At 34.1% G+C, this 25,513-nt stretch overlaps 1 protein-coding gene across 1 annotated transcript in view; it reads left to right on the forward strand.

The window, feature by feature from the left end:
* LOC118189782 (uncharacterized) overlaps nucleotides 1-25,513 on the forward strand; it is a 107,406-nt gene that overhangs the window by 80,731 nt on the left and 1,162 nt on the right. Inside the window, exon 13 of the mRNA XM_085817863.1 lies at nucleotides 23,090-23,216. Coding sequence (XP_085673989.1) covers nucleotides 23,090-23,216 — 127 coding nt within the window. The remainder of the gene's footprint in view (nucleotides 1-23,089; nucleotides 23,217-25,513) is intronic.

Below are 25,513 nucleotides of genomic sequence, written 5' to 3' on the forward strand. Positions count from 1 at the left end.
AAACGAATATCTCTACAAATATATCTATCCTAATATCTGTCACTGGTAGAGTAAAGCATACATTTGCTCGTACAAACGCCAAGGAAAGGTTTCAGGAAGAAAATTGACATAGATCTTACTTAGTTCGTGGCCACAATATCCAGTCCAGAAGACCAGATGACATTAGCAGGTTAATGATGTTTTAGATTCTCTGTCGTAGGGCTGGTTTTCTCAATACAAACCGTCTGAATGGGTTGATACTGGTGAAAGTCATTCTGATATGGAACCTTTCGGTTAGTGGACATTCCGTGACATAGTGGTCAGGGCTTCCTTGGGCTCTCCAAATACAAAGGCCCGAGTTCATGATGGCTCGGATGAAGTGTCATTACAGAAAGACGTTCAGTAAACGACGAACAGAATTATTTTTTTTTAAATACAACCACTTCGAAGACGATAAACAAGTCGATTGTCTAAGCAACTGCTAGAGGTCACGCATATTATAGTCATGGCAGGAGGTTAATCTTTTAAAATCAGTTAAAATTGTTTTACAAATTGTGACTTTTATATGTAAGAAACCTTAAAGTAATTGCAAACTATTGCTAATGTTTTTAGACATCATTTAGGGAAGTTATGGACATTCATTTCTAGAATACGTGTTAGTTCACAACAATGTTGAAACAAGGCGTATACAAACTGTCTCTCACAGTGTTAAAAGGATTGCAGAAACTGCCCGAAGAAATGATGACATGCCATCATCAATCGAATCTAGAAAAGTACAGAAAATTCTAAGAAAAGTCCTTGAACTGTGTGGAGTCATTAGGTTATTTTGAAGCAGGAGACATGAAAAATGAGTAATGCCCTCGCGAGACTCGAACCGCGGACCTCTCGAATACGCGCTGAGCGTGCTGAAGGCATGCTTAGAAGGCGGATGAAATACCTTATGTACTCTCCCTTTTAGAGAGCAGCATGGTATTACGGGACCCAATCACCAAAATCCTGGTGGTGGAGAATCATTATCCACCACCTTTTTTAGTTTGCACGGTACTGTAGATTTATTCGGTATTTTCGAAGCATGGTGGCATAAAAAATTAGCATTGCTCTCGCCGGCTTTCGAACCATGGACCTCTCGAATACGCGCTGAGCGTGCTGACCATTACACCACGAAGGCATACTAAGAAAACGGGAGAAATACCTTATAACTGAAAGGTGCTCATCAAAAAAGGTATCATCAGTTTTACAAGATTGCGAATCTAATTGAAAAACTGTTGTTGAAGAATATGAAACAAACAGAGATAGAATAGTTTTTTTTTTTTTTTTTTTTTTTTTTTTTTTTTTTTTTTGTAAGAGATAAAATTTTTACTAAGAACGCTGTGCGTGCATTAGGTTATATCGATGCAGGAACGTAAAAAATGCGCAATGCCCTCGCCGAGATTCGAACTCTGGGACCTCCTGAATAACGCATCGAGCGTGCTTCTCGTAACACCACGAAGGCATGTGAAAATATGTCGGTGGATCCAAAAAAAAAAAAAAAAAAGATTACTAGAATCAACATTTGAAAATTAATTATTGTGGAGAGAATACTTTTCCCCCAGAGTGTAGACAGATGGCACTAGTTCTCTAGTAGCGTTTGTGAGGGTAGGTAGCGTAAGTTCGCAGACGCGTCAGAACGATTGAAATAAATAGGCTTTTAGAAAAGAGGTCTCGCTTAGGGGCGTTAAAGCCGTGATTCGTTATCCTGATCGAATATCTGGAGCGATCTTAATGCCGATCGTTATTGTACCACTTTGAAAAGGTTAAGTGAAGCCATCTAATGCAAGTGCCCTGGCATGTTGAGTGATGATGTCATCCTCATGCATGACAACGCCCTGCCCCATACTGCTTGCCAAACTCAAGAATTGCTGCAAACGTTTAAGTGGGAAGTCAGGAAATCAAAATCGTAAAAACAACCTTGTATTTAGCGTAAGTATATTGAAACACTCAATCGATTTCGAGGGCAGCTAAAGGTCCCTCCTCATCTGGAGAAAATAAATTCACACTGTAAAAAAATTCTGTTGAAGTCATTGATAAACTTAAAAATATTTCTCCACTTCGTTCCATTATGGTTTCATTTGATGTCAAATCACTGTTTACTAATGTTCCGGTCGAAGGAGCACTAAATTGTCTTGAAACTAGGCTTCGGGAATTTCACTTCACACATACTGAAATTAATGAGTTGGTTTCGCTTACTAAAGTTTCTCTCAGTCAAACCCACTTTGTTTTCCAAAATGCATATTTTCGTCAAGTTGAAGGATTGGCTATGGGTAATCCTTTCAGTCCGGTACTTGCTGACATTTATATGAACTATTTTGAGATGAAATTATTTGATAAACTATCTTTTCGTCTTTGGATTCGGTATGTTGAAGACACTTTCGCACTTTTTGACGGTTATATAGAGGATTTATCCGAGATTCTATCTATTATGAATTCAATTGATCCAGCCATTCAATTCACTCTTGAAATTGAATCCAACAATTCCCTCCCCTTCCTTGATATTCTTATAATCCGCAATGAAATTGATTTTAGCACCACTGTGTACCGTAAACCCTTTGCAGTTTGTTTACCACGCCATGCCAAGTCATGCCACCCTGTTAAGCAAAAAATGGCTTCTTTTTACTATTATGTACTCCGCACGCTTAAAGTTTGTTCCTCTGAATCTTTGCTTACCAATGAACTTAATTATTTGAGAGCAGTTGCGATTGATCGTGGATTTCCTCCCGTGATTATTGATAAAGCCGTTAAAAAATTTTCAGATTCCCATCAAAGAAGACATTCCACTGTTAGAATAATATTAAGTACCTTGTCGTGCTTCCATTTTATCCTTCAGTTAGCTATAAAATTATACGGATTCTCCAGAAATTCAATTTTCAAGTCGGTTTCTCCCCTATTAATAAAATTCACGCTTGGATTCTAAAAGATTGCGTTTCTGTCTTGAATTCTAGGGGAATTTATAGTATATCGTGTCAGTGTGGTTTAAGATATATTGGCCAAACAAAAAGAGCGTTGAAGTTTCGTATCAAGAAACATGAATCTTATGTCAGAAAAGGCGAAATTAACAAGTCTTCAATAGCGTATCATAGTTGGGCATTTAACCATAATTTTGACTTTGGGTCTGCAAAAAATTATCCAAAAGGCTTCTTCCATAGGTGAATTGGATTTTCTTGAGGCTTTTCATATTCACAAAGATTTAGCAGGCTTAGTTAATGATTTGAAGTCCAATCCAGTCCTTCCTAATGCCTTTAAAATTCTACTATCTTAATTCAGTTATTTTTGCCGATAGATGGCGTTACCTCCTCGCGTTTGGTACTACCAGAATGTATAAAATCCGTTCAGTGGTTGCTTAAATTGTGTTGTATAGTTGTTTTGTATTGTGTTGTATTTAGCACTACTGATTGATGTTGATTAATTGTATTTGAATTTGTTATTGGAACTATTGCTGTAGTGTATCTTCTCATTGGAACTATTGCTGTAGTGTATATTGTTGTCATTGATTTCCATTGCCTTGGGTCCTCCTTGAAAGTTATGATCGCTCGTCACGTTTTGCGAACTTGTCCGATTGGATTGTCTTGCTCCTTTTGGTACTTCTCTTCTTCCCCTTATCTCCGTTTTCTCATCTGAGATTTTCTCCACGTCCGGATTTATTTATGTCAAGTGCCCTTGGGCTTTAATTCTGGAACCGGCAACATTGCTCTTCGCAATAGCTCGGTCAATTATAGAGTCTAAGCTTTCCATTATTTGAAGTTCAGATTTTGAGCGTGAAGGTGCATTTGCCCCTCGCTCCCTATTTTTAACTTCGCTAATTTTTCTTGCTTGATCAGATAGCCTGGCTCAGTAAAGGTAGGCGGCCAGTGAAACTCTAATTAAAAATCCAGTTATAACCACGTGCAGTGCTGATAAGGACCACGTGTTTCTGAGACTCCTTCCCCTTTATTTCCTTCTTTCTAGGTATTTCTTTCTCCTGATGATGCCTTTAGCTGCCCTCGAAATCGATTGAGTGTTTCAATATACTTACGCTAAATACAAGGTTGTTTTTACGATTTTGACTGTCACATTAGCGTGTTTCTCTTCTAGTCTGGGAAGTCTGGAGTTACCCCCAATATATAGCCCAGATATAGCACCCAGTGACGATTTCCTTTTACCGAAATTGAAGGAACATTTATCTGGAATGAGATTCTATGTGAAAACAGCCACTGAGAATTGGCTCAAAGGGCAGGGACGTGATTTCTACCAAAACGGGTTAAAAATATTGGTCCTGAGTTCAAACTAAACTCCTAAGCAGATCTAAGGATTGCGTGGGTAAATAACAGGTAAAAAGCCTCGTAATTCCCCTTTTGTATTTCCTGTCTATTGTTAATAGATAATCTTTTATTACCCTTGAAACCTTCTTTTTGGATCCATCCTCGTACCTAATATAATTATTTTTAAAAAATTAATTTTAAAATGAATTTTAAAATTTCGTAAATAGTTAAATTTTAGAATTAATTTTTAAATTAATTAGAAAAACAGTAAAGCAATAAAAGTGGACCGATAACGCAAAATTCCGTATAAATAAATAATCTGCGCTTAAATACGTAATTCTATAAATCATACGCGTATCAATGTTGCCGATTACTATCCGCTATACCTTTTAACCTAACTGCGAACATTTTTTTATTATACTAAAGCAAAATCTTCTTCATTTGCACCCTTCTGAAGTAAATGTTGGAAGTGGAAAAAGTGAAATAATAAGGTTAAAAATTATTAAATTAAATTTAAAATAAAACCTTACACACTAAAATGAAAACACATTAACTGCTGCTAAAACCACTATACCCATATACCTATATCTCCAAGCTAACCTAAGACGGCATGCTTGACTTCACATTACGTAACCGAGCAGAATGTATTTTCAACGCATGCATGAACAATGCGCATTCAACTTTGAATTCCAACATCATGAACAGTTTCTAAGAATGGCCAGTAAATTTGAGATTTTGAAATATTGAGATGCATTTTCATTGTGATGTCGGATTAAATAATAATTTTTTTTATTGACGGATGTAGCATAGGAAACTTCCTAAGTTAGTAACTTCGCAGTTCAACTTGACATTTGCTCAGACTGATATCCGAAGAAAAAAGATAAATTCCTGCAAAACCTTTTTCGTTGTTTTTCTGTCAAACTTCGTCTGTTAGCTTCATTTTACAGAAGAGATCGATGCATGTATGCCAATCTATTTAATTACGTAATATCAACTATTTTGTTTGAAATTTTAAAAAAATGTTATCTTTGTAAAACATCTTTTCAAATAAGAGCAAACGTATGGTTGCTGTAAGACAGTTGTAGGATTTAGTTCCTTTTCTTAGTTTTAGGTAATTTTTCTGTATACAAAATACATATTTAAATGCACTTTGCACTACTTATAATTTTATACAGTTTGGAAAATTCAAGCAGATATCTTCGTTGCATTTCTCTTGCAAATTATCCAATATTTAAATATAGTTAATAAATATTGTAGAGTTCCCGTTTAAGTTTCTAAACTTTCTAGTTATTTTACGTTAATTTTCTGTTCTATCGCTCTAATTTTCATTTTCCTGCTAAAATGTAAATTTTTAGCTCACGTGATATTCTAACAAGGCATAAATAAGGGACTATTTATAGGAATGTTTAAGAAAGTAGAATCAGAGCGCGTTCTGCCTGCTTGAAGGCCACGTTGCTAATTTCATTCCCTTGTGAATCGTATTCTGCGGCGTTGGGTTATCCTTGCCATTAGGTTTACCACACCGACTTTTGGTCAGAGCCAGCTTGCACGTTATTTCAGTTGGGAAACCGTTAGGCTATTTTGTTTTCATTAATCAGTTATCTTTGATTTAAATTGTAACTACTGGTTTATGAAAACACGAGCTGGTGCCAACAGTTAACCTTATTTGAGTTAATAAAAGGATCTTTTACATCCTTTCCCTGTCTCTGCAGTACTTACATATGTGAAAATTTACATATAGTCTTTTAGAGTTTTGGTCTAGTTTATGTTACCTATAAAGACCTAAACTCTAGAGTATCATGTACATATAAGCTTTTAGAGTTTAAAATAAAAAGCGCAGTTTTAAGAATTTCTTTCTCTTTTGAAATGCACGAGATGGAAGAATTTTTTTTCATAAATTGAAATTATTAAGAAAGTTATTTTCTGTACATGCATAAATCAGGTTTACAATTATCAGAGTTATAAAGATTTGTTTTTTTTTTATTATTTCCTGTATATTTCATATTATTTTAAGCATATCAGCTCAGTGGACATTTTGAAGGGTGTTAGAAAAAAAAAGGTGTTAGAAAAAGTATTTTCATGAAAACCACGCGCCGTTCATGACATGAGAAATTCGTAGCAGAAGCATGACACAGACTGGTAGCAACCCAAAAATTGATGCAACGTGTACTTGCGCATAGAAACTAGACTACAGGAACATGTAAATGCTAAAGGCTGGAAATTTGACCGTTTAAGCGATTATAATTAATTGCATTGTTACAAATTTTGTACATAGATAAATGATTTTTAGTGCAATTATATGTGAAATTGTATTATGTTTCTGTATGATTTGAAAGTTTTTTTTTTCTTTTTTAAATTATTTTATTTTTTTATGATAGAGATGCGAAGCTTGCCGGAAAAGTAAAAATAAAGGGGAAAGGTCTACTTAACATTGAGTAAATGGTCATCTCATTAAACTGGCGAGATATCGCCAAGCTGCAACGGTTTTGGAGACTAATTTGTGTTGCCAAATTTGACAATAAATAACAAAAAGTCGGCAAATTGATGATCATTTGGGGATACTTTGGTCCGGTTATTGTATAACTGTAATGGATATTGTAATTGAATTACTGTAATTGATACTCTGTGTAACTGCAAATGTATTCATCCCTCATATGGCTTCCAGTAATTTTGAGAAGAAAATACTAGAAATTTCTCGACGGCCGTCCAAAAACTGTAAAAGATCGGAGAGAGTATAATTCCTCAGCTTACTGAGATATATCCGAGTTAGCTTCTCTCTTTAGATGCACTTTGCACTGCATGGTGTTTAACATTCTTAGTAGTTTGAAGTGTAACTACTGATTGTACTTTTTAATACTGTGAAGAGTTGTACGAAACAGAGTCTCCCACACGAATAAAAGCACACAGAAGAAAGCCCATGGGCATGGACATGGGAAGAAAGCATGGGCTTTCTTCTGTGCGCTTTTATTCGTGTGGGAGACTTTCCGTTTGGATATTTTTCCTGTGAACAAATCAGTATTGCGGAGTTTTTTCTGTGAACTTCTTTGACGTGGGAAATTTTCTAACCAACATCTGATTTATAGTTTTTCAATTTGAAGGGTTCAGCCGGGTGTAGAATGCTGAGGAGATTTCGAAGGCGTGGATGGTCCTAAGAAGGTGCTTTGGAACACATATGTACTAAATGAGAAACTTGGTTGCCAAAAAATACTGATACATTCATTTGGTTTTACAAACCCTACAGACATGTATCTGTGGAAGCATCATATGAAACCCATCAGTTCACGTTGTATATTAGTAAATTTGTTACTGATTGTAAGGAAAAGTACAAAATGCAAAACCCAATCTGTCGGTAAAAATTCTCAGAGAAATATTCGTAGTCCCTATGAATCTGATGCGCATAAAGAAGGTCCTCTTAGTTGCGTTTGGCAGTGGCGAGAATCTGGGTACTTTGCTATAAATACGAGAGAAATTCTTACAATTTAGTTACAAACTTGTTTCGTTCTTACAATTAGTTTTACGGGACGAAGTTTGAATATTTTTCAAGGCAGGCTAAGTGTAATAAACACCTAACTGAAAATTTTAGTGCGTTTAATTACTGTCGTGTAAAGCGCATCTCTGCTTTATTAATAAAGTTAGGCATGCAATCCGGCTACAGAATACATATAGAAAGAGAAGTAAAAGAAAGTAGACGTTTGCTGAAAAAAAGCAAACATGGAATTTTGAAGACTTCATGAAACGAAATTTCTGGTTTCAGACTCATTGACGAATTTTAGGGAAAAAGAAATTTGTGCATTTGGAAATGTCATCTATGTGTAAATAACTGTAAATAAGATTAATTGTTCTAGTATTGAGAAGAATTAAAATTTAACTATTCACAGACTCCACGATAATTTGCTGCAAGTCGCTTGAATGATTAAACATTTTAAATGTGTGAGAGTATGTTTTTAAATATGCATTTGGATTATTATTCACCTATCGGATTTTCAAGGTGGGAAAGTTTTATTGTTTTCGTATTAAAAATGTTCCATAAATTTAAAAATGACGACGTTAGACTGGGTTAAGTTGCCTTAGGCTTTAGATGGGACTGTTGAAGAGTTAGGTTAAATTGTAACTCTAGATTTAAAATTCGATTTATTTTATATTATTGAGAATAATATAAAGTTTAAACAAGGTAAAAAATTTGTAACCTCGTTAACTGAATCGATAAATGATGATCGATAGCGTAAAGATAAAATTAAGTAACGGTGCGAGCACTGAAAGCCCAAAAGCAATTACAAAGGCTTAATGCTGAAAAAAAAAAAACTAAGTTAGAACAAACTATAACCACAATTCTAATTTGAATATTTAGATAGGATACGAAAATGCACATCGATTGTATCATTGATAAAAAGCATCAAAATTTTAACAATATCTTTTCACCGAAACCAGAAATGTTGGAATATATTTTTCCTCTTTAGAGAGTTTCCGTTCAAGATAAAAATTGTTTCAGGAAACATTAAAGGAGAAAGAATTATGAAGTTATTGGTACAAAACAACAGCTAATATTTTAGTAAGGATTATTAGTAAGGAAGGTTTTATGAAAAGTTATAAAAATATAATTGGAAATTCTCAAGGACAATAAACCTACCACACAAGTTTGTTTGGTTAGCATTAAGAAACAGCTAATATTTTAGTAAGGATTATTAGTAAGGAAGGTTTTATGAAAAGTTATAAAATTATAATTGGAAATTCTCAAGGACAATAAACCTACCACACAAGTTTGTTTGGTTAGCATTAAGAAACCGAAACAACAATCAAAAGAAACGCATGTACAATTAGTATCAACACTGACAACTAACTAGGATAGTTACTATTAGCTCTTAAACGTATCTTATCCTTAAAATAACTTCATCAGCTTCCATTAGCTATTTTAAGGATATCTTATTGTATCATGATGTATTATTATATATGATATCTATTTTAAGGATTATTTTAAGGATAAGATATCCTTAAAATAGCTGATACAATTCATATGCTGATACAATTCCTTAAAATAGCTGATACAATCCATATGTAACTATCAGGCATTTTAAGGATATCTTATCCTTAAAATACCTGATAGTTGCATACGAATTGTATCAAACTCTCGATTCTGAAATTGCATCCACGTAAGTATACAAAATGGGGATAAATCGATATATGGTTTAAAACGCTTTCGTTAAGCTAGGACTGCGATATTGTTTTCACATCTAAGGGTAAACCTTTTTATTATCAAAGTAAATTTCAAAACTTGCAAGGCAATTCAGGTAAAAAATTTCATATAATAAATCAACTTCATTCAACTTTCAAATCAACTTTGCGTTCCTCCTGCATTAAGATTTGAAGGTTCTAAAAATAAAACGCTATAATCGGAAAATGAAGAATGTTACATATGTGGACCAAATGTTTCAACTCGTAATTTCCTTAAAAGCTATGAAATATCTAACGATATAATAAAAGAGAAAAGCAAAGATCAAGAAAACTTTCATGTATAAAGATTGTAACTGACCCGCAAATTAAACGAGATATTACACCATTAAATTCTGTTAATATTTTAATTGGATGAAAAGAATATGAAGGAATTTTAGATTTAGGACCTCAGATCAGACCGTACTCTTACATTAAAGAGTCAAGACAGAAGTTAAATTGTTTTGACACCTGTATTCAGTGAATAAATTAATGCCGATTTGGTTAGAATTTTTATAGAATCGAAAAAAAAAACGGAGATGAAAATATCCATGTTTCGAATAAATTAAATACTTCCCGTTTGTTACTAAGTGTTTATAAAATGCTGCTTCAAATTCCTTTTACAAGGTTGAAAAAGAAAAAAACATCGATGAGTGAAGTTCTTAATGCAATCAACTTCGAATCTAATACCAGCGCGGAAGAAACATTATGTTTTTAGATAAATGATAATTCAAAATTTGGCAAAGAATTTAAAAACAGAAAAAAAAATTATGGCAATTGATGATTAAAGCCGATGTTTTAAAAAAATTTAAGTGAAACAAAAGCGGACTTTATTTTAAAGCAAACTAATATGCATGTACGATCAGCCACATTTAAGAACTTGGATTTTTTTTTTTTTGGTGTAGTTGATTGTGGAAAAGCACACTAGGGCTATCTGCCAAAGGGGAGGGATGCCTTCGTGGAGGACTTTCTAAGGGAAACTGGTTCGTATACACGTTATACATGGGGAAAACCACGTTAAGAACTTGGAATGCTACCTATAATTCATTTAAAATTAGCAACAAAAAAGAAAATTGTTGCATGACTAAGTAAGTTGGCAAAGTAAAGAAAAGGTAGCATTTTAAAATGAGTAATAAATTATAGAAAAGCATATTTATTCATATCTAAATTTAAAACTTGACAAAATAAAGAGCAAAAATTTAAACCTTGCACATAATTACTTATTAATAACAGGAAAAGAAATACCGAGAAATGTTTTTGATTACGTGATTCATATCATTAACAATAAATTTTGATTTGTAACATCGAAAAACATATTTGTTCGTATCTAAATTTAAACGTTACAAAAATAAAGATTAAAAAGGAAGATAAAATGCAAAACATGAGGCATTTCAACCATATTCTTAACAACGTATAACAGACATCTGCAAAAAAACTGTTTTTGATTGCGAACTTTATATTAATAAAATCTATTAATCATTTCAGAAAGTAAAAGCATAGAAAGGAATTGTATGAAAAAGTAATGAAAATCACCCTTAAGTTTCCCAACCATATATCTCTCTCATGTTATAGATGACCATGTTTTATTGCTATCAAGAATTGGGTAAAGTGATCCGCTGCAACACTTCAGGCCCTAGAAGTGTATCATTCTCTCTTAGGCACATCTACACGCACACCTCTCTTCCAGTGTGTCTATGAAACACTTCTCACATTGCGGTCACTTACATGCAAGTCATCCACAATGAATGAATGATCTGTACATTTCTTCTCCAAAAATACGGTAACTGAAGGATCAGAGTCAGAAATTTACGTCCCTCAAGAAAGCTTGAAATCTTTGTATGACACTACCATTCACACATGGTCACAACTAATTTCACATTGCACTTAGCACACTTTTTAATATACCAGTTTATCACCAAGGGTTCACCTTTAAATTGAAACTTGGTCAGATGGATTTTGCTCAGCTCCAGCCATATTGCACACATAGCTATCAGAAGAAATATAGTAAAATGATGATTTCAAATAGCCTAGCAACTGAGTTTGAAGAGCAACCCTAAATCTAGAAGGAAAAGATCATGATACCAGATTGGGAGAATTTTCCCAACTTGGCGACACTGGCCTATAAATTTCAGTCTAGCCGATTTTTTGTACAGGGAAAATACTAAAACAAATCATTATCTAACTGATTTTACTCTATGATTGTAGGGAAAGGTTATGCAATTATCCCGTGAATCTGTATTGAGTAGCCATATGAGAATTACGAAAACAAATGAAAGACTCCGATGCAATATCTTTTGGCCGGCTATGTCTGAAGATATTACACACTGCTGTAAAACATATAATAATTGTCCATTTCGAACTGTGACGAAAATAACTAATAGAGCTCCAAATACGTCTGTAGTGAGACTTAATTACCAGTCGAAGTAGCAAACGTTGATATTTTAGGAAAAATAGATCCTCACGCAGCCCAGACGGTATAGTGATTACGGGGGGAGGGTCTACTGCGGTACCGAACAATTCTGTTCGAATCCCGCAGAAGGCGTGGATGTTTGTAAATATATAGTGTCTTTGCTGCATGGGGGCGTTCTAAATATATCGCGAGCCGAAAGTCCTAAAGTGTAGCTTGGTGGTAGGGGAGAGGGATGGGAGACCCACGAACCCCCCCCCCCGGAGTGCTTTACCTCAAAACTGGGCTGGAAGTAGAAGTCCAACCTCCTTGAGGCGGCTCTAGCAACCATTCTTCCATGAAATACATGGAAACGACAACAACAACAACAATAGATCCTCATTTCAGGAAGAAAGCAACGTTGTTATGCATCTCATTGACCAGCGTGCATGTTGGTCTAAAATAGTACCTTTCAAATCTATAATAGCTAAAGTTACCTATGATGCTTCATTACTCATACATAGGAATACAAAATATTACCGCTAGTGACAGTGTAAGTAATTTTACATCAAATACAACTCAAGAATTCTTAAAAAGAATAAGAAGTTCTCCTCGTTCCTCTGCAACAGAGTACTCAGCGAATAACGCATTAGTGGAAATGTGTCCCTAAGAGGATTTTTCATGGTGTAATAGGCGGAAAATCTACTAACTGGAACAAACAAATATCATTTTTATTATGGGTTCGAGAAATACCCCAATTGTATCTCTGAAGTCCCCCCGGAGGTTGACTCAGGCGAATGCTTGGGAAGTACTGGTTGGGATCTGTACCTAGGCAGTCTCAACCACGGGGGTATAAAAACAGACTTCACAGAAGGCCTGAGGGCTCTCGGGACAGGGTAAGGCTCCGCAGGGACCGTACTGGTATTGCCTTGTTTGCCCTTGCTATGTGGGGTCACAACATGGTAGACTGTAAGAAGGCCAATAGCTAGGACGAAAGCAATTCCGAAAGGCCAATAGCTAGGACGGGAGCTGTCCTGTCACACAGAGTTGTATTTCTGAAGTTTCTCCTTTCAAACTTGGTATCATAAGAAAGCTAAAGGACCGCTCGATAGATACTAAAATCTACATCGGCTGGAGAAATTCATATTCCATGAAATATTTCAGAATCTGCAGTGGACTGTTTACAAAATTTAAAGATCAGTTTAGAGAAAGCAGCGAAGCAAGCTTCTTTAATGGCTGAAGTAAGTGTTTATCAAGATTATTTGAATTGATATTCATCATCCAGAAACTCTAAGGTCGAAGAACAAATACTCTTAAAACCCAATTCGTTAAATAAATTGTATACTCGCTGGACTGGAAAGGTAGAAATTATAGAGCAATATCTCCTCACTGTTACTGCATAAAATTCGTTGATGGATATATCCGACACTCTCATGTTAATAAAATAAAGAAATCGTATCCTAGAAATAAACAGTAGGCGTTATTTTTTAAGATGGTCAAGACTTCGGAGAAAGTTATCCAAACCCAGTGTAGGGAAAGAACAAAACTAAAAAACATTTGAAGGATTTAAATGCTGAATATTTAAATGAGCAAAATCAAATTGCCAGAAAGGTATGCCGCTTGAATAACGAAACATTCCGGCCTGTTGTAAACGAGGTTAAATCGGATTACAAGAACTATAGCACATCCTAAACCGATGTTGTTTATTCAATGAACTATGAATCTCACATGAAATATCTAGACATTATACTATAAAAATTTAAAGATCTCCATTTCATCCTATATCTTAAGAAACGTGTATTCGCAAGCTCACAAGTAAAATATTTACGACACTTGCTTGTTTCAAGCAGACCTCAGCCCTATCCAAATGAACTAAAAGCTATCAAGAATTTGAAGTCCTCTCGAACCAAAATTCAGTTGAGGAGTCTCCTGAGTTCATGCAACTGTCGTAACGAACATATTAAGTATTATGCTGAACTTACTTATCGGATTACAGAATTCACAAACGAAAGATTGTCAGGAAAGTATCAGAAAAGATAACTTAGTCAGAACTCGAAAAGACAAGTTTTCATAAATTGAAAAGTGCATTTATCAGTGCTCCAAAGTTTTACAGACCTATTTTAAATAAAACTTTGACCATCCAGACCGAAGCTTGTTTGTTTTGCCCCAGTGAAATGGCATTAGTAATTACGCCATAATTTGGAGTTTACCAAAGTTTTGAACTTGGACTTTCTGGTTACCTTATTGAACTCATCGATAGTCATAACTCTACATCGGCATAACTCTACATCTCATTAATTTATATTATCATAGGTCCTGCGAATTCCGTAAAATTGCAAAGATGGACATTTGTTTTCAGAAACACAGTATAAAAAAGTACATACTGCCCTAGTGCAAGGTTAAAAATAGCTGACAGTTTGCCTAGACTTATGCCAGCATAGGAAAATAATATAAACTCTTTTGACAGAAAGCTGTAAAAGAAACCATTTTGAATTGAACAGTCACGAAAATATTTAATTAAACATAGCAAACATGTTTCTTTTTATGTTGTTACGAATTTTATACGTATGCAAATAATTTTCAGGAAATTATCTGCGAAACTGTAGTGTTTTTTTTTTACAATATAAATGAAAAATTAAAGAAGTACAGGGGCAATGGTTATCTCGCTAATTGGTGAAATATCGCTAAGCTGGGAGTGGTTTTAGCGACTAATTCTTGGGGCCATATTTAGCGAGAAATCGTCAAAAAATCGTCAAACTTGGCGACCATTTGGCGACATTTATGCAGAAGAATTGAATTTCAGAACAACCCACAAATGCCATTAATAGATTGGTGTAAGTCTCGTAGACGACTCAATTTTTTTTGGAGGGGGGATATTTGTGAGTAACCTTTTGAATTGCATACTAGATTCGTATGTGTTATTCATCTATCGGATTTTCAAGTTAGGAAATTTTTCTTATTTTTGTAAAAAAAAACTATTTGTGAAGCTAAGAACGAAGTGCTTTGATTGATCCCTGAAGTGTTAAATAAACTGTAACTCCAGATTTAAAATCGTAGAATTAATTTCTCTTATTGACAAAATAATGCAAAATTGTTGTTGAACTGAAATATTGTTGTTGTTCTGAAACTCAACTCCTCTGAATAAATCTCAGATTATTTCGTCTTCATCTTGAAAGTGTGTGAAGGGAACAGAATTGTCTATATCCAGCCAAGCTTGAATCTCGTCTTCACTTGTACTAATCTTCTCCGAACGTGTGACTAAATCTTAAGATGTTAGCAACAGGCGCCAGATCAACAGGACGTTCATCACTTTTCAATCTACGGACATGATCCTAGGTTTAGTATTTACGTCACCAGCGACATAAAGTAATGTCTTTTATATCTTTCCAAGAACAGGTGAAGTAAATCTGGCGTCTTTCAATATGAATTGTCTCTGAAAATTATGGAAATTGCATTCAAAATTCACAACGTCGAAGTATAAAAAAAGGATCTATAGTTTATCTTTAGATTCTGAATAATGTCTCGGTTCATTGGAAGGATAAGGCCGTTACATTTGATGTCAAAAACATAACATGAATGTTCTCTACATTTAAGTCTTCAGACTTTTAGCCCATTAAATTTTATCTTATGGGCCTAAATTTCGAATTTAAATTGAATCTGCCGTTATTTTGATATTACCGTTTAAGTGGCTGTCGTTACAAGCGTTTTAATTGTATCATGAGATGAATTTAACACTATTTCCTAAAGTTATTTTAAATCATAAATATGTTCGTTTTAAATCCTATGGTAGTTGACGTATTTCAGTATTTAGCTATTTACGTATGTACGGGCTCGTAATGGGTTGAATGTACACAGAACCGATGATAGCTCGATGAAATTTATTTTTCTAGAAACATAAGTTCTGGAACTTTTCACACAAATGTACATGTAAAGCTCTTCTCAGTAGGACAGAACACACTGAGCGGTTAACACTTAAACTACAAAGAATGCTGAATGTAAAGCAATGCAAAGCGAAAGCTCGGAGGGTGGTCTCTCAATAATCAGAACTTAATTCTCTGAACTAAATGAGGCTCACTCCGATCCTTCATAGTTTTCCTCGGCTGCCGAGAAATTTCCAGTACTTTCGATTTCTCGAAATTGCTGGATGGCGTTTACATTATAGGTACACATGGACAGAAACAATTACATAGGACCAGTTACAGTTATACAGGAATCAGACCAAAATATCGCTATAGCGATTTCTTGGCAAAATTTGCGACAACAGTTTCTGGCCAAATTCATCGCCACATTTACATCAATGTTAAATGGACTTAGCGTGTAACCTTCTTTTTCCGGCGAAGCTTCGCATTCTAAAGCCTTTCATGTTACATAACGCAAGAGATACTACAGTTTACATATGATTTTACTACAATTATTTATATTGTAGGGATTTATATTATTTTAACTAATAATTTAAATTTTAGTTCAGACTTTCCTATAAGCCTTCATTTCCCTAATTGTCAGTGCCAGAATAGTTAAATTTGGTAGTGCGCGTGGAAAAATGCAAATTCTACCTTGAGGAGGAAAAGTTTAAATTCCGAGTTTTTAGAATAGAAGTTAGAGAGTTGGGCACTAGCTGCCATCTCTGCCGTAGGTACGTTTGCTTATTGCTGGTTCAAGTGGCTTAATTGCATTGTCTTACTGCTACTAGCTTAGAAGGGGGTTGAAGTTCGGGATCTCGCTGAGCCCCGTAGGTTAGTTTAGCACTTGTTAAACATTTCAACTTTTGATTTTCAATTACCTGCATTTCAGTTACCGCCCAAGTAGAGGCGAAGTTTGTTAGCGTCGAGTTGACTCAGTGTAAATTCTAAAGAGTTAATAAAGGGTTTGAACCCTTCTTCTGTGTACTTTCCTGCTACTCCTGTGTCCAGTTAGAAGTTAACCCACCTGGACCCTACAATATTTATAACAGAATTTGTAACAGTAATTATTGAAATGTTTCACACAGCGATAACAGCCCCTATTTCTGTGAAAAGACTCTGTCAAAGATGAAGAAAACACTTTAACTACAAGTTAGCATTGAAAGATGAGTATTTACAATCGGAGACACAAACTTAGTCAAGCAAATTCATTATTTTAAAAACTTTCATTTAATTTTACTAATATTTATATACTCATAATTGTATTTTAAACTACGTTATTAAATAACTGTGGAGATACGTTTTCGGTAACCCTTTCTACCCATCAGATATTGTATAAATTCAGTTTATCTCTTGGTTCTAAGTGCAAAAATACCCTATATCGCCGCCTTCTTTGAAAATGAAATGTTTGTCGATCCTCGATTAAGGCGATTTGACGATCTATCCCCATTTTGTATACAGTGTTATTCGCTACTACGTGTGCAAACTTCAAAGAGGGATAAAGGTTTCTGAAACACAGAAAATGGAAGAGCAAGAAATAAGTGAAGAACATAATTTAGTCATCAAAATGTAACAATTCATAATAAGCCTTATCGAATCAAACTTGAGAACACAATGCGCCATCTCTTGCAACCATCAGATTGATGTGCTAGATGCATATCTGCTAAATCCGCATCTGTAAAACCTATCATCTTTTCTACCAGAGCTATCGTTTGCCAAATCATGATTTTTCAGCAGGCAAGATTAAACGGCTTTCCAGCAATTTCATGTATTGAGTTATATTTTCGATTTCAAACTTACATCGCTTTATTGAAACTGTTAGCGATTCGTCTTTATGTAACTTACCCTTCCCAGAAGTCTGCATTCGCGGTAGCGAACAGCCCTGTACATGAAATGGTTGACGATGTATAAATTAGGATTAGAATTTTTCTTATGTTAAGTACAATCAGGAAGCGGAATTCATTAATGTACTAAAAAAGTGTCATAATATTATTTAGCACTTATCTGAAGAAAAGTCATGTGTGTACATTTATAAAATTCAACTCTACATCATAAATGATTAAAACAAGGTTAAACGTGATAAGTTAAAGACAATGTAAATAAGGCTAAAGTATAAGCCATATATTGTTACCCAAGCTTTATTAACATCTCTCTGGCCTGCCAATACCTTCCAAAAATACTGGTGCCTGCATACTGGAGTGTAGAGCATAAAAGTAATACGAAACCCAGTCTTCTTTGTCAGTCTCTGGCCTCCAGGTGCCCGACAGAAAGTGCAGCGTAAAAGGTCATTGTTTTTCATCCGTTAGTTTCATTGCAAAAGCTACACGACGTCAAGAGAAATACTGGGACTTTTACAGGTAAAAATATGCACATCTTATGGTGAATAGCTATGTCCAGTGACAAGACTAAGTGTTATAAATTTACCTCAATGTTATATTTTCTAATCTTGGAACTTGAAAGGAAATAGATGGTGATGATAATATCATGCCATTCTTTTCTAAATCTAGCTTAACGATTTCTATTTCATACATTGTAATTTCATTTTTCTCTTTATTATTTTGCTTTGCTGATAGAAAAATAATTTTTTTAGCATTGTTTGTATTATTTTATAGTCCCTCTCTTTAAATATATAATTTTATAAGCTTTTATTTACTGCACTCGTGGTATTCACTCTTGGTTGAAATTTTGTCGTCGATTTTTAACATAATTCCTCATAAACTATCGAGTTCAAATTCTGTACACACACGCTTTGTCAAGAAAAATAAAAACTGATAAAGCGAATTTTAAAAATTCGATTTGGAGTTTTTTAATCAGATGAGTAGATTTATATTGTTGTAAATCCGCCCGTAAGTCAGTAAGTCCGCCCGGTGGCTAAGTGGCTAGCGCGTCGCGCAACTGCACCACAGGTCCGGGATTCGATCCTCGGGCTGGGCAAGGTTGACTCAGCCTTTCACTCCTTAAGTGGGTCGATAAAATGAGTATTAAGTTAGTTAACTTGGGGAGTAAACACGGGGGGTCCTGCGACAGGCACTTTGCACTTGCTCACGGCATTTTTATTTAGTTATTTATTTGCTGATTTTAGGGTGATAAATTTAGGGTTTATTTTATGTGTTCTCCCGCCTTCTTAGCATGCCTTCGTGGTGAAATGGTCAGCACACTCGGCGCATATTCGAAAGGTCCAGGTTCGAGTCCCGATGAGCACACAGCACATTTCATTAATGACTCTACAGTGGAGCCCGAACTAAAAACGGTGGTAGATGATGATACTCCAACACCAGGATTTGGCGATTGGGTCCCCTAATCTACAGTCGCCCGTTTAAAAGGGGGTATATAAGGTATTTCACCCGCCTTCTTAGCATGCCTTCGTGGTGTAATGGTCAGCACACTCGGCGCGTATTTGAGAGTTCCAATGTTCGAGTCCCGCCGAGGGCATTGCACATTTTTTACACCTCCTGCTTCAAAAAACCTAATGTTTCTACAGTGTAATTGAATTTATGGCGACATGTTTCGGGTATAAGTTATTATTTCTTAAACTGAATAGCAAAGCTTTTTATTGTGATTCCAACAAATTTAAATTTTAAAATTAGCTCAGGTAGAACGCTAGATTATGAGGAAATACGCTTCAGTTTGCTTTTAAGAAACTTTTTGCTACTAAGTTGGCAATTTCTCGCCAACTTGGCAACTTTTGTGGAAATTCGGGGAATCACGTTTCTTCTGCCTCACTACCGATTCCTTCGTAAATCCGTGCTATATTTATAAATATGACTCTGAGGGTTTCATAAATACTATTCTGGGTTTGCAAAAATGGAAAGATTATATCTATTTCTCGGTTTTCAATAACTTTAATTTTTCTATAACTTTTATAATAATAATTACCTACAAACAAATGGTATTCCAATGGGAAGTTCTTATTCAACTCATTTATGTAACTTCTTTTTGTTTTCTATAGAATTTTAATTTCTTAGAAACTTTTCAGAAGATGATTTTAAAAAATTTGAATCCACTTTCAGATATATTGATGATATTATTACATTCAGCAATAATAATCTTATTGAAATTAGCAGTATCTTCTCTAACTGTCTAAAACCAAACAAGACCAATAAAAATAAATTAATTGTTGATGATCTGGTTCTTAGTATATATAATCTTAAAGAAATAAGCCCATTTGATAAAACAAGAGAGTTTAATTTTTCTACAATTAAGTTTATAAATTGGAGCACCAACATCTATAAAAAGGTTATTTATAATACAGTTTTCAATTAAATTAAAAATATTTGCACTGAAATAGAACAAGAAGAAATTTTAATTCTCAGTAAAATTTTAATCACTAAATTAACTAATCACTAAAACTGTTCTCATTAAACTGCATAGTAATTTTTTTCCCTCACTTACTTTACTTTATTTAAAACTTTATTTTATTTTCATTCTTAAATTTATTTTATTTTATTTTCGATCTTAAATGAATAACTTCTTTTTTTAATAGTTTTTATTAGTCCAAAAAGGTAATTTTCCCAAAAGGGCTAGTAATTTCGTTTTAATATTTTGCGTTGATTCACGATAAGCGTTGTTTCACTTTTCAAATTGTTGCCACCAAATATTATCGCCCTGTGTTATGTTTCAAGAAATTAAATAATGAAGAATCTGCATAAATGTATATATGTTTCTCGCATTGTCATAAAGCAGCGCCATCAAATTTTGAGATCATTCAAATCAAATACCTAGAGCCATCAAATTTTGAATAACGTACGTTTCGACCCGCATATGGGCATCTGGAAGCCCAAATTTGGAATTGTTTCATTATCTATTTCAAATTTTGTAAAACTTTGTAAATTTTTGATTAACAAACTCAACGACTTCAAAGCCAGGAATGGCAAAACTGTACGAAAAAAAAACATTTTTATCTCCAGCGCACGAGACTGTCTATCGGAAATTCTAAAGATATGTTCATTTTAAAATTATTTTGCCATATTGTTCTTGAACTGAATTTTATGGTTTAAGTGCGAAGAAGATGATATTTCATAAATAAAGGGGTAACACACAAAACGTTAAAAAAATGCCGCTTTGGGCATAATGTTTTTTTTTTTTTTTTTTTTTCCCTTTTCTTTTTTTTTTTTTTTTTTTTTTTTTTTTTTTTTTTTTACATTCTGGTTTGCGTTTTGAAGGTTGTTCACTGTTAATTATAAAATGAATGCAGCTGTCTCAAAGTTATATTAATGATTGATATTTGATGATTTTTATTGTAATGTGTGTCCTTCAATTACATGAGGAAATATTTTGTGACTTGATGTGGATGTACAGACAGAATCAAGCAATCATACATGGAGTGAGTTTGGGTTATTTGAATGTCGCAAAACGAGGTTTCTCTGCCTAAGAAAAGACATGCTTTCGTAGAAGAAAGACTTTCTTAGGAAAATTTGCTCGTATCCATATTGCGCATGGAGAAAAACACGAAAACAGAAATGCAGCCAGCCCATTCGTCAGGATTCGAGCCGAGGTTGAACTATCACTGTCTAGCTAATTTACCGTAAGGCCACTGGTGGCCCCACATGTAGAGTGGTTCAAAAGATCTACTTAAAGGATTGTTGACTGTTATTTATGCGTATCGGAGTCAGAACATTGATTTGTAGAGTTTTTCCTTCTTATTGTTACTGTAATTCTCTCATAGATATTTTCACGTATTTTCCGTATTTTTTTTTTTTTTTTTTCATGATAGCAATCGACTCTTTATCTAAGTTTCTGAAACTAGTGCAGATATGTATATCAAGAACAGTGGTTGAAGTGGAACAGTGGTTTTAATATAGTATATTCTATAAAAAAAAACGTTTTAAACGAAACTTTTAAATACAGAAGAATTCCATTTACTTGCACAGCAGTTATCCGAATCATATGCTATATACATACTAATCTTACTAAGCCAAATAAAATTATGCTATTATTTAATTACGGATTCTTTTAAGTAATATTAAAATATAATTGATTTAAACAATGTAAAACTAAAATACGGTACACTACTTATTTTTGAAATGCTATTAAATTAAATAAAGTCATATAATATGAATTAGCCTACAATAGACTAACAAATATATATCAGGCAACTATTAAAGAAAAGCAGTCTTATTTATTTGAGTAGAAAGACCAAAATTATGTTTGGTTTTAGGGCCATTTACTTTAATAAAAATTAAATTTTAGTGTATGCCTTCAGTTACATCACGAAGGCATGCGGATAGGAGAGAAAAAATACCTTATATACTTCTCCTTTTAAAGGTCGACTATGTATTAAAGAACTCAGTTGCCAAATCCTGGTGGTGACGAATTATTGTACACCACCTTTTAGTTTCGAAGCCACTTGTAGAGGTATTAGATTATTTTGAAGCAGGAGATGAGAAAAATGTGCAGTGCCCTCGTTGTGACTCGAGCCCTGGACCTCTCGAATATGCGTCTAGTATGCTTCCAATTATACCACGAAGGCATGTGAAAAGGAGGGGGGCGAAACCTTAGATAACAAACAACTCAGCTGCCCAGAAGTTTCTATTATCCAGATGAATTGACACCAGATATTCCGCTTATTTGGAGACCTGTAACTGAAAAAGTTACACATTCTACTTTCAGTGCTAAAGATGCGTGTTTTGTTATTTATTTACGTCAATTTCACGTATAGGTTTGTAAAGTAGCTTAACATGTGTGCTAACTATGGGTAAGTGTATTTTTCTTATCTCCAGTAGAAAAAGTAATTTAATTTATTTTTCCTTTTGTAAAACTTTCATGAGATACATGTAGAAAAGATTACAATGAGAAAGAAAAAGAGCTCTCATCTGAATATAAACCACACAAAAATATTTCGATTAGAGTTGTACCTGCACATTAAACACTTTCCTTTAATTATAGAAAACAACTGAAATTGTGAATAGGAAGTAGAATTGATAATTTAATATACATTTTTGAATTGTGATAAATTTATATATGTTCACTGTAGTTCATTCCCTTTCAATTACAAGTCCTTAATTCCCAATTTGCGGTTTAATAGTTTTAACTCCGAAGCACAGAATCCCTTCAACTCCAAAAGCTTTCGAGCAACGAACTCAGAAGGCAATGTCAGTATGAACGGATGATATAAAACGAACTCCCGCTTGGATTCGCATAAACGTACTTCTAACGAAATCCAAATGAAGATATTTGATGAGGTGTTGCATATAAAGCATTAAAAAGAAAAACAAATTCAGGAAATAAAATATGAAAAAGAGAACTGAAGCTACCACATGCGAAGTTGCTGAATATTAATGTGGCATTTGAAGGAGCATTTTATCACATATTTCTTGAACTAATTACAAAATTTTTCTCTTGCGCAGGCACTGTGGGAAACTCATGTTTACCGTTTTGATGAAACATCCTGAGTTTGAGAAGTTAAAGGATCACTGGCTTGATATTGACACCGCGCAAGATTTGACAAAGACATTGGAATCAATAAAAACGAAGGCATGTTGGAAGTATTTTTTCTAGATACTATTTCTTCTCTTCTTTGGCCACAAATGCAATGTTTCGTTTCATTATATGTAATTACACAATACACATAAAAATCTAAATTTGTTTTGTTTTCTTTCTTGCAAAGTCGGTTCCGAATTTGGTGTTGAAATCTATGTCTGAACCCAGGATCGTCTCATCTGTAAATGGATGCGTATTGTTGCGCTAAAAATAACAAATATTTATTTGTATTTGAAATCTTACCTAGCCGTTTTCACTGGGATATTTCATTTGTCTCATTAAATTATCTTTATTCTATTATAGTACACACCTTATCTTTGGAGCAAAGCATGCACTGAGAGTTTCAGACTTATCCAAACTACAAAGTGTATTTACGGGTTTTTAGAACGATTTTGGGGAGGTTTAATTGATGTTTAAAATGCAAAGTGAATATTTTAAATGTTCGATCTGATAGCCTTTTTTCTACACAATAAGTCTGCATCGTGATTTGATTTCCATGACCGAAAGGTTTTTAGTAGTGATTTCTATTCCTCTTTAACTACTTTCGAGGCGTAGTGGGTTTGCGCTTAGAAAAAGCTTTTTTCAAGAGGCACAATAGTCCATAGATGAAACGTCATGGCTTCGTAGAAATACGTTGAAAAGCTATATATGCAATACCTGTATCATTTTTTAAAATCTGTCTTCATTTTTTCCTAAGGAATGCAGTGGTAATTTTCGAAGGATGACTTATTACTTTGTCTTGATGAAGTTTCACTCACTAATAGCCATCGGAATAAAAAAATATATAATTTCTCATGTAAACATCGGACTTAAAACTTTCTCTTGCCACTGTAAGAGAATCTTGCGATAATCATAAACCCTTTACCCTTTGGAATGAGGTTTATACATTTTCGTCCCTTCATTTTCGATAATAAATAGACTTTTTAATAAACACTTAAAAGGTAAACCCTTAAAGGATCACAATATATTCCCATTTATCTCCTGCTAAATATTAGTTTTTATAGAGAGTTCTACAAATTTTTCTATTTATTTTATATTTATTCTATTATTTTTCTATTTATTCTATCAAATTTTCCACAGGCCTATGCAAAAGGTGGTGAATATTATTCTTTTTAGCTTTTTTAAGTTGTAAATCTTGCTTTATTATTTTATTTATTGCTGTTACAGATGGTAGCGATTGATTTCTGCGTCGGTGGATTTCCTTTTTTTACCAACGATTTAACTTCAGAAACATTAGAAACGATACGTACCTTTCTCGAGCGTTCCTTTGGAGTCTTCTTTGCATGTAAAAGTAATGACTGCCTGTTTTTCCCTGTCCAATTAATAATGTTACTTGTTTGGCACTTGGAAGCTTTAATACTACGCATTTTACAATGTCTGTGAATTATGGAACAGGAAAATTAAAATCAAAGATTTAATAATCTTGCATCCTTAACGAATCATCTTGACATGAATAGATAAACTGGCTACTTTACCCTAAACTTATTTTACTTTTGCTAACAATAAATACTTTGTTATTTCAAGTCATTTATTTATTGCTTCTTATAATGAAGAACATATATGCTGTAAGAAAAATAATTGTCCTATGCATATTAATCAACAAAATTCTAAAACTGGGAAAGATGTGTAAAGAATTTAAAGGTATGTTTGCTTTCTTTCATTTAATAATACAAATCCTGATACTGCGAACGACGTGGAATCGATTTAAATGGTCTGTTTGCTTTTCCCCTTATTTCAGTTACTTACAGTATACGCAGGGCTAATCTGAAAATACCAGGACAGCATTACACGCAAGCATTTCAAAATAAGGGGTTGCGCCACTAAAGCATATTAGCTTAGGATTTCTAGTGCTTATTTGCCGAATAATATCTATATAAGTAAAGAGAGTTCGGCTTTGGCACTTATTTATTTATATTCCTCCTCGCAGCGGTCTGTGATTTTTCTGGTGTGCGACCACAAAAAACAAACAGTGTGCTTGAAATTTTGTTTTTTTTATTGAAGACATCTGCAAGAAAGACCGTTATTATGATTCGTCAAGCATTTGAATAAATCATTTCGGTAAACTGTACGAGTGTTTTTTTCTGATCCAAAAATGACATGCCAAATGAAGTCTGCTACAATATAGACATTGAGAGTGAAATGAGGAAAATACTCTCAAAAGTGCAGCAAAGCTATTTTTTTCCAATAGCGGGCACTTGCGTATAACGACACTGGCCACTTCTAAGGTCAGAAGTAGTGGCCATTTTATTGTGGAGGCACCTAAGACAAAGAATCTGGCGGCAACATTACCT

Source organism: Stegodyphus dumicola, chromosome 5 (genome assembly GCF_044657685.1).
Source record: "Stegodyphus dumicola isolate Sdum_Otavi_A_Nest chromosome 5, ASM4465768v1".
Lineage (NCBI taxonomy): Eukaryota > Metazoa > Arthropoda > Arachnida > Araneae > Eresidae > Stegodyphus > Stegodyphus dumicola.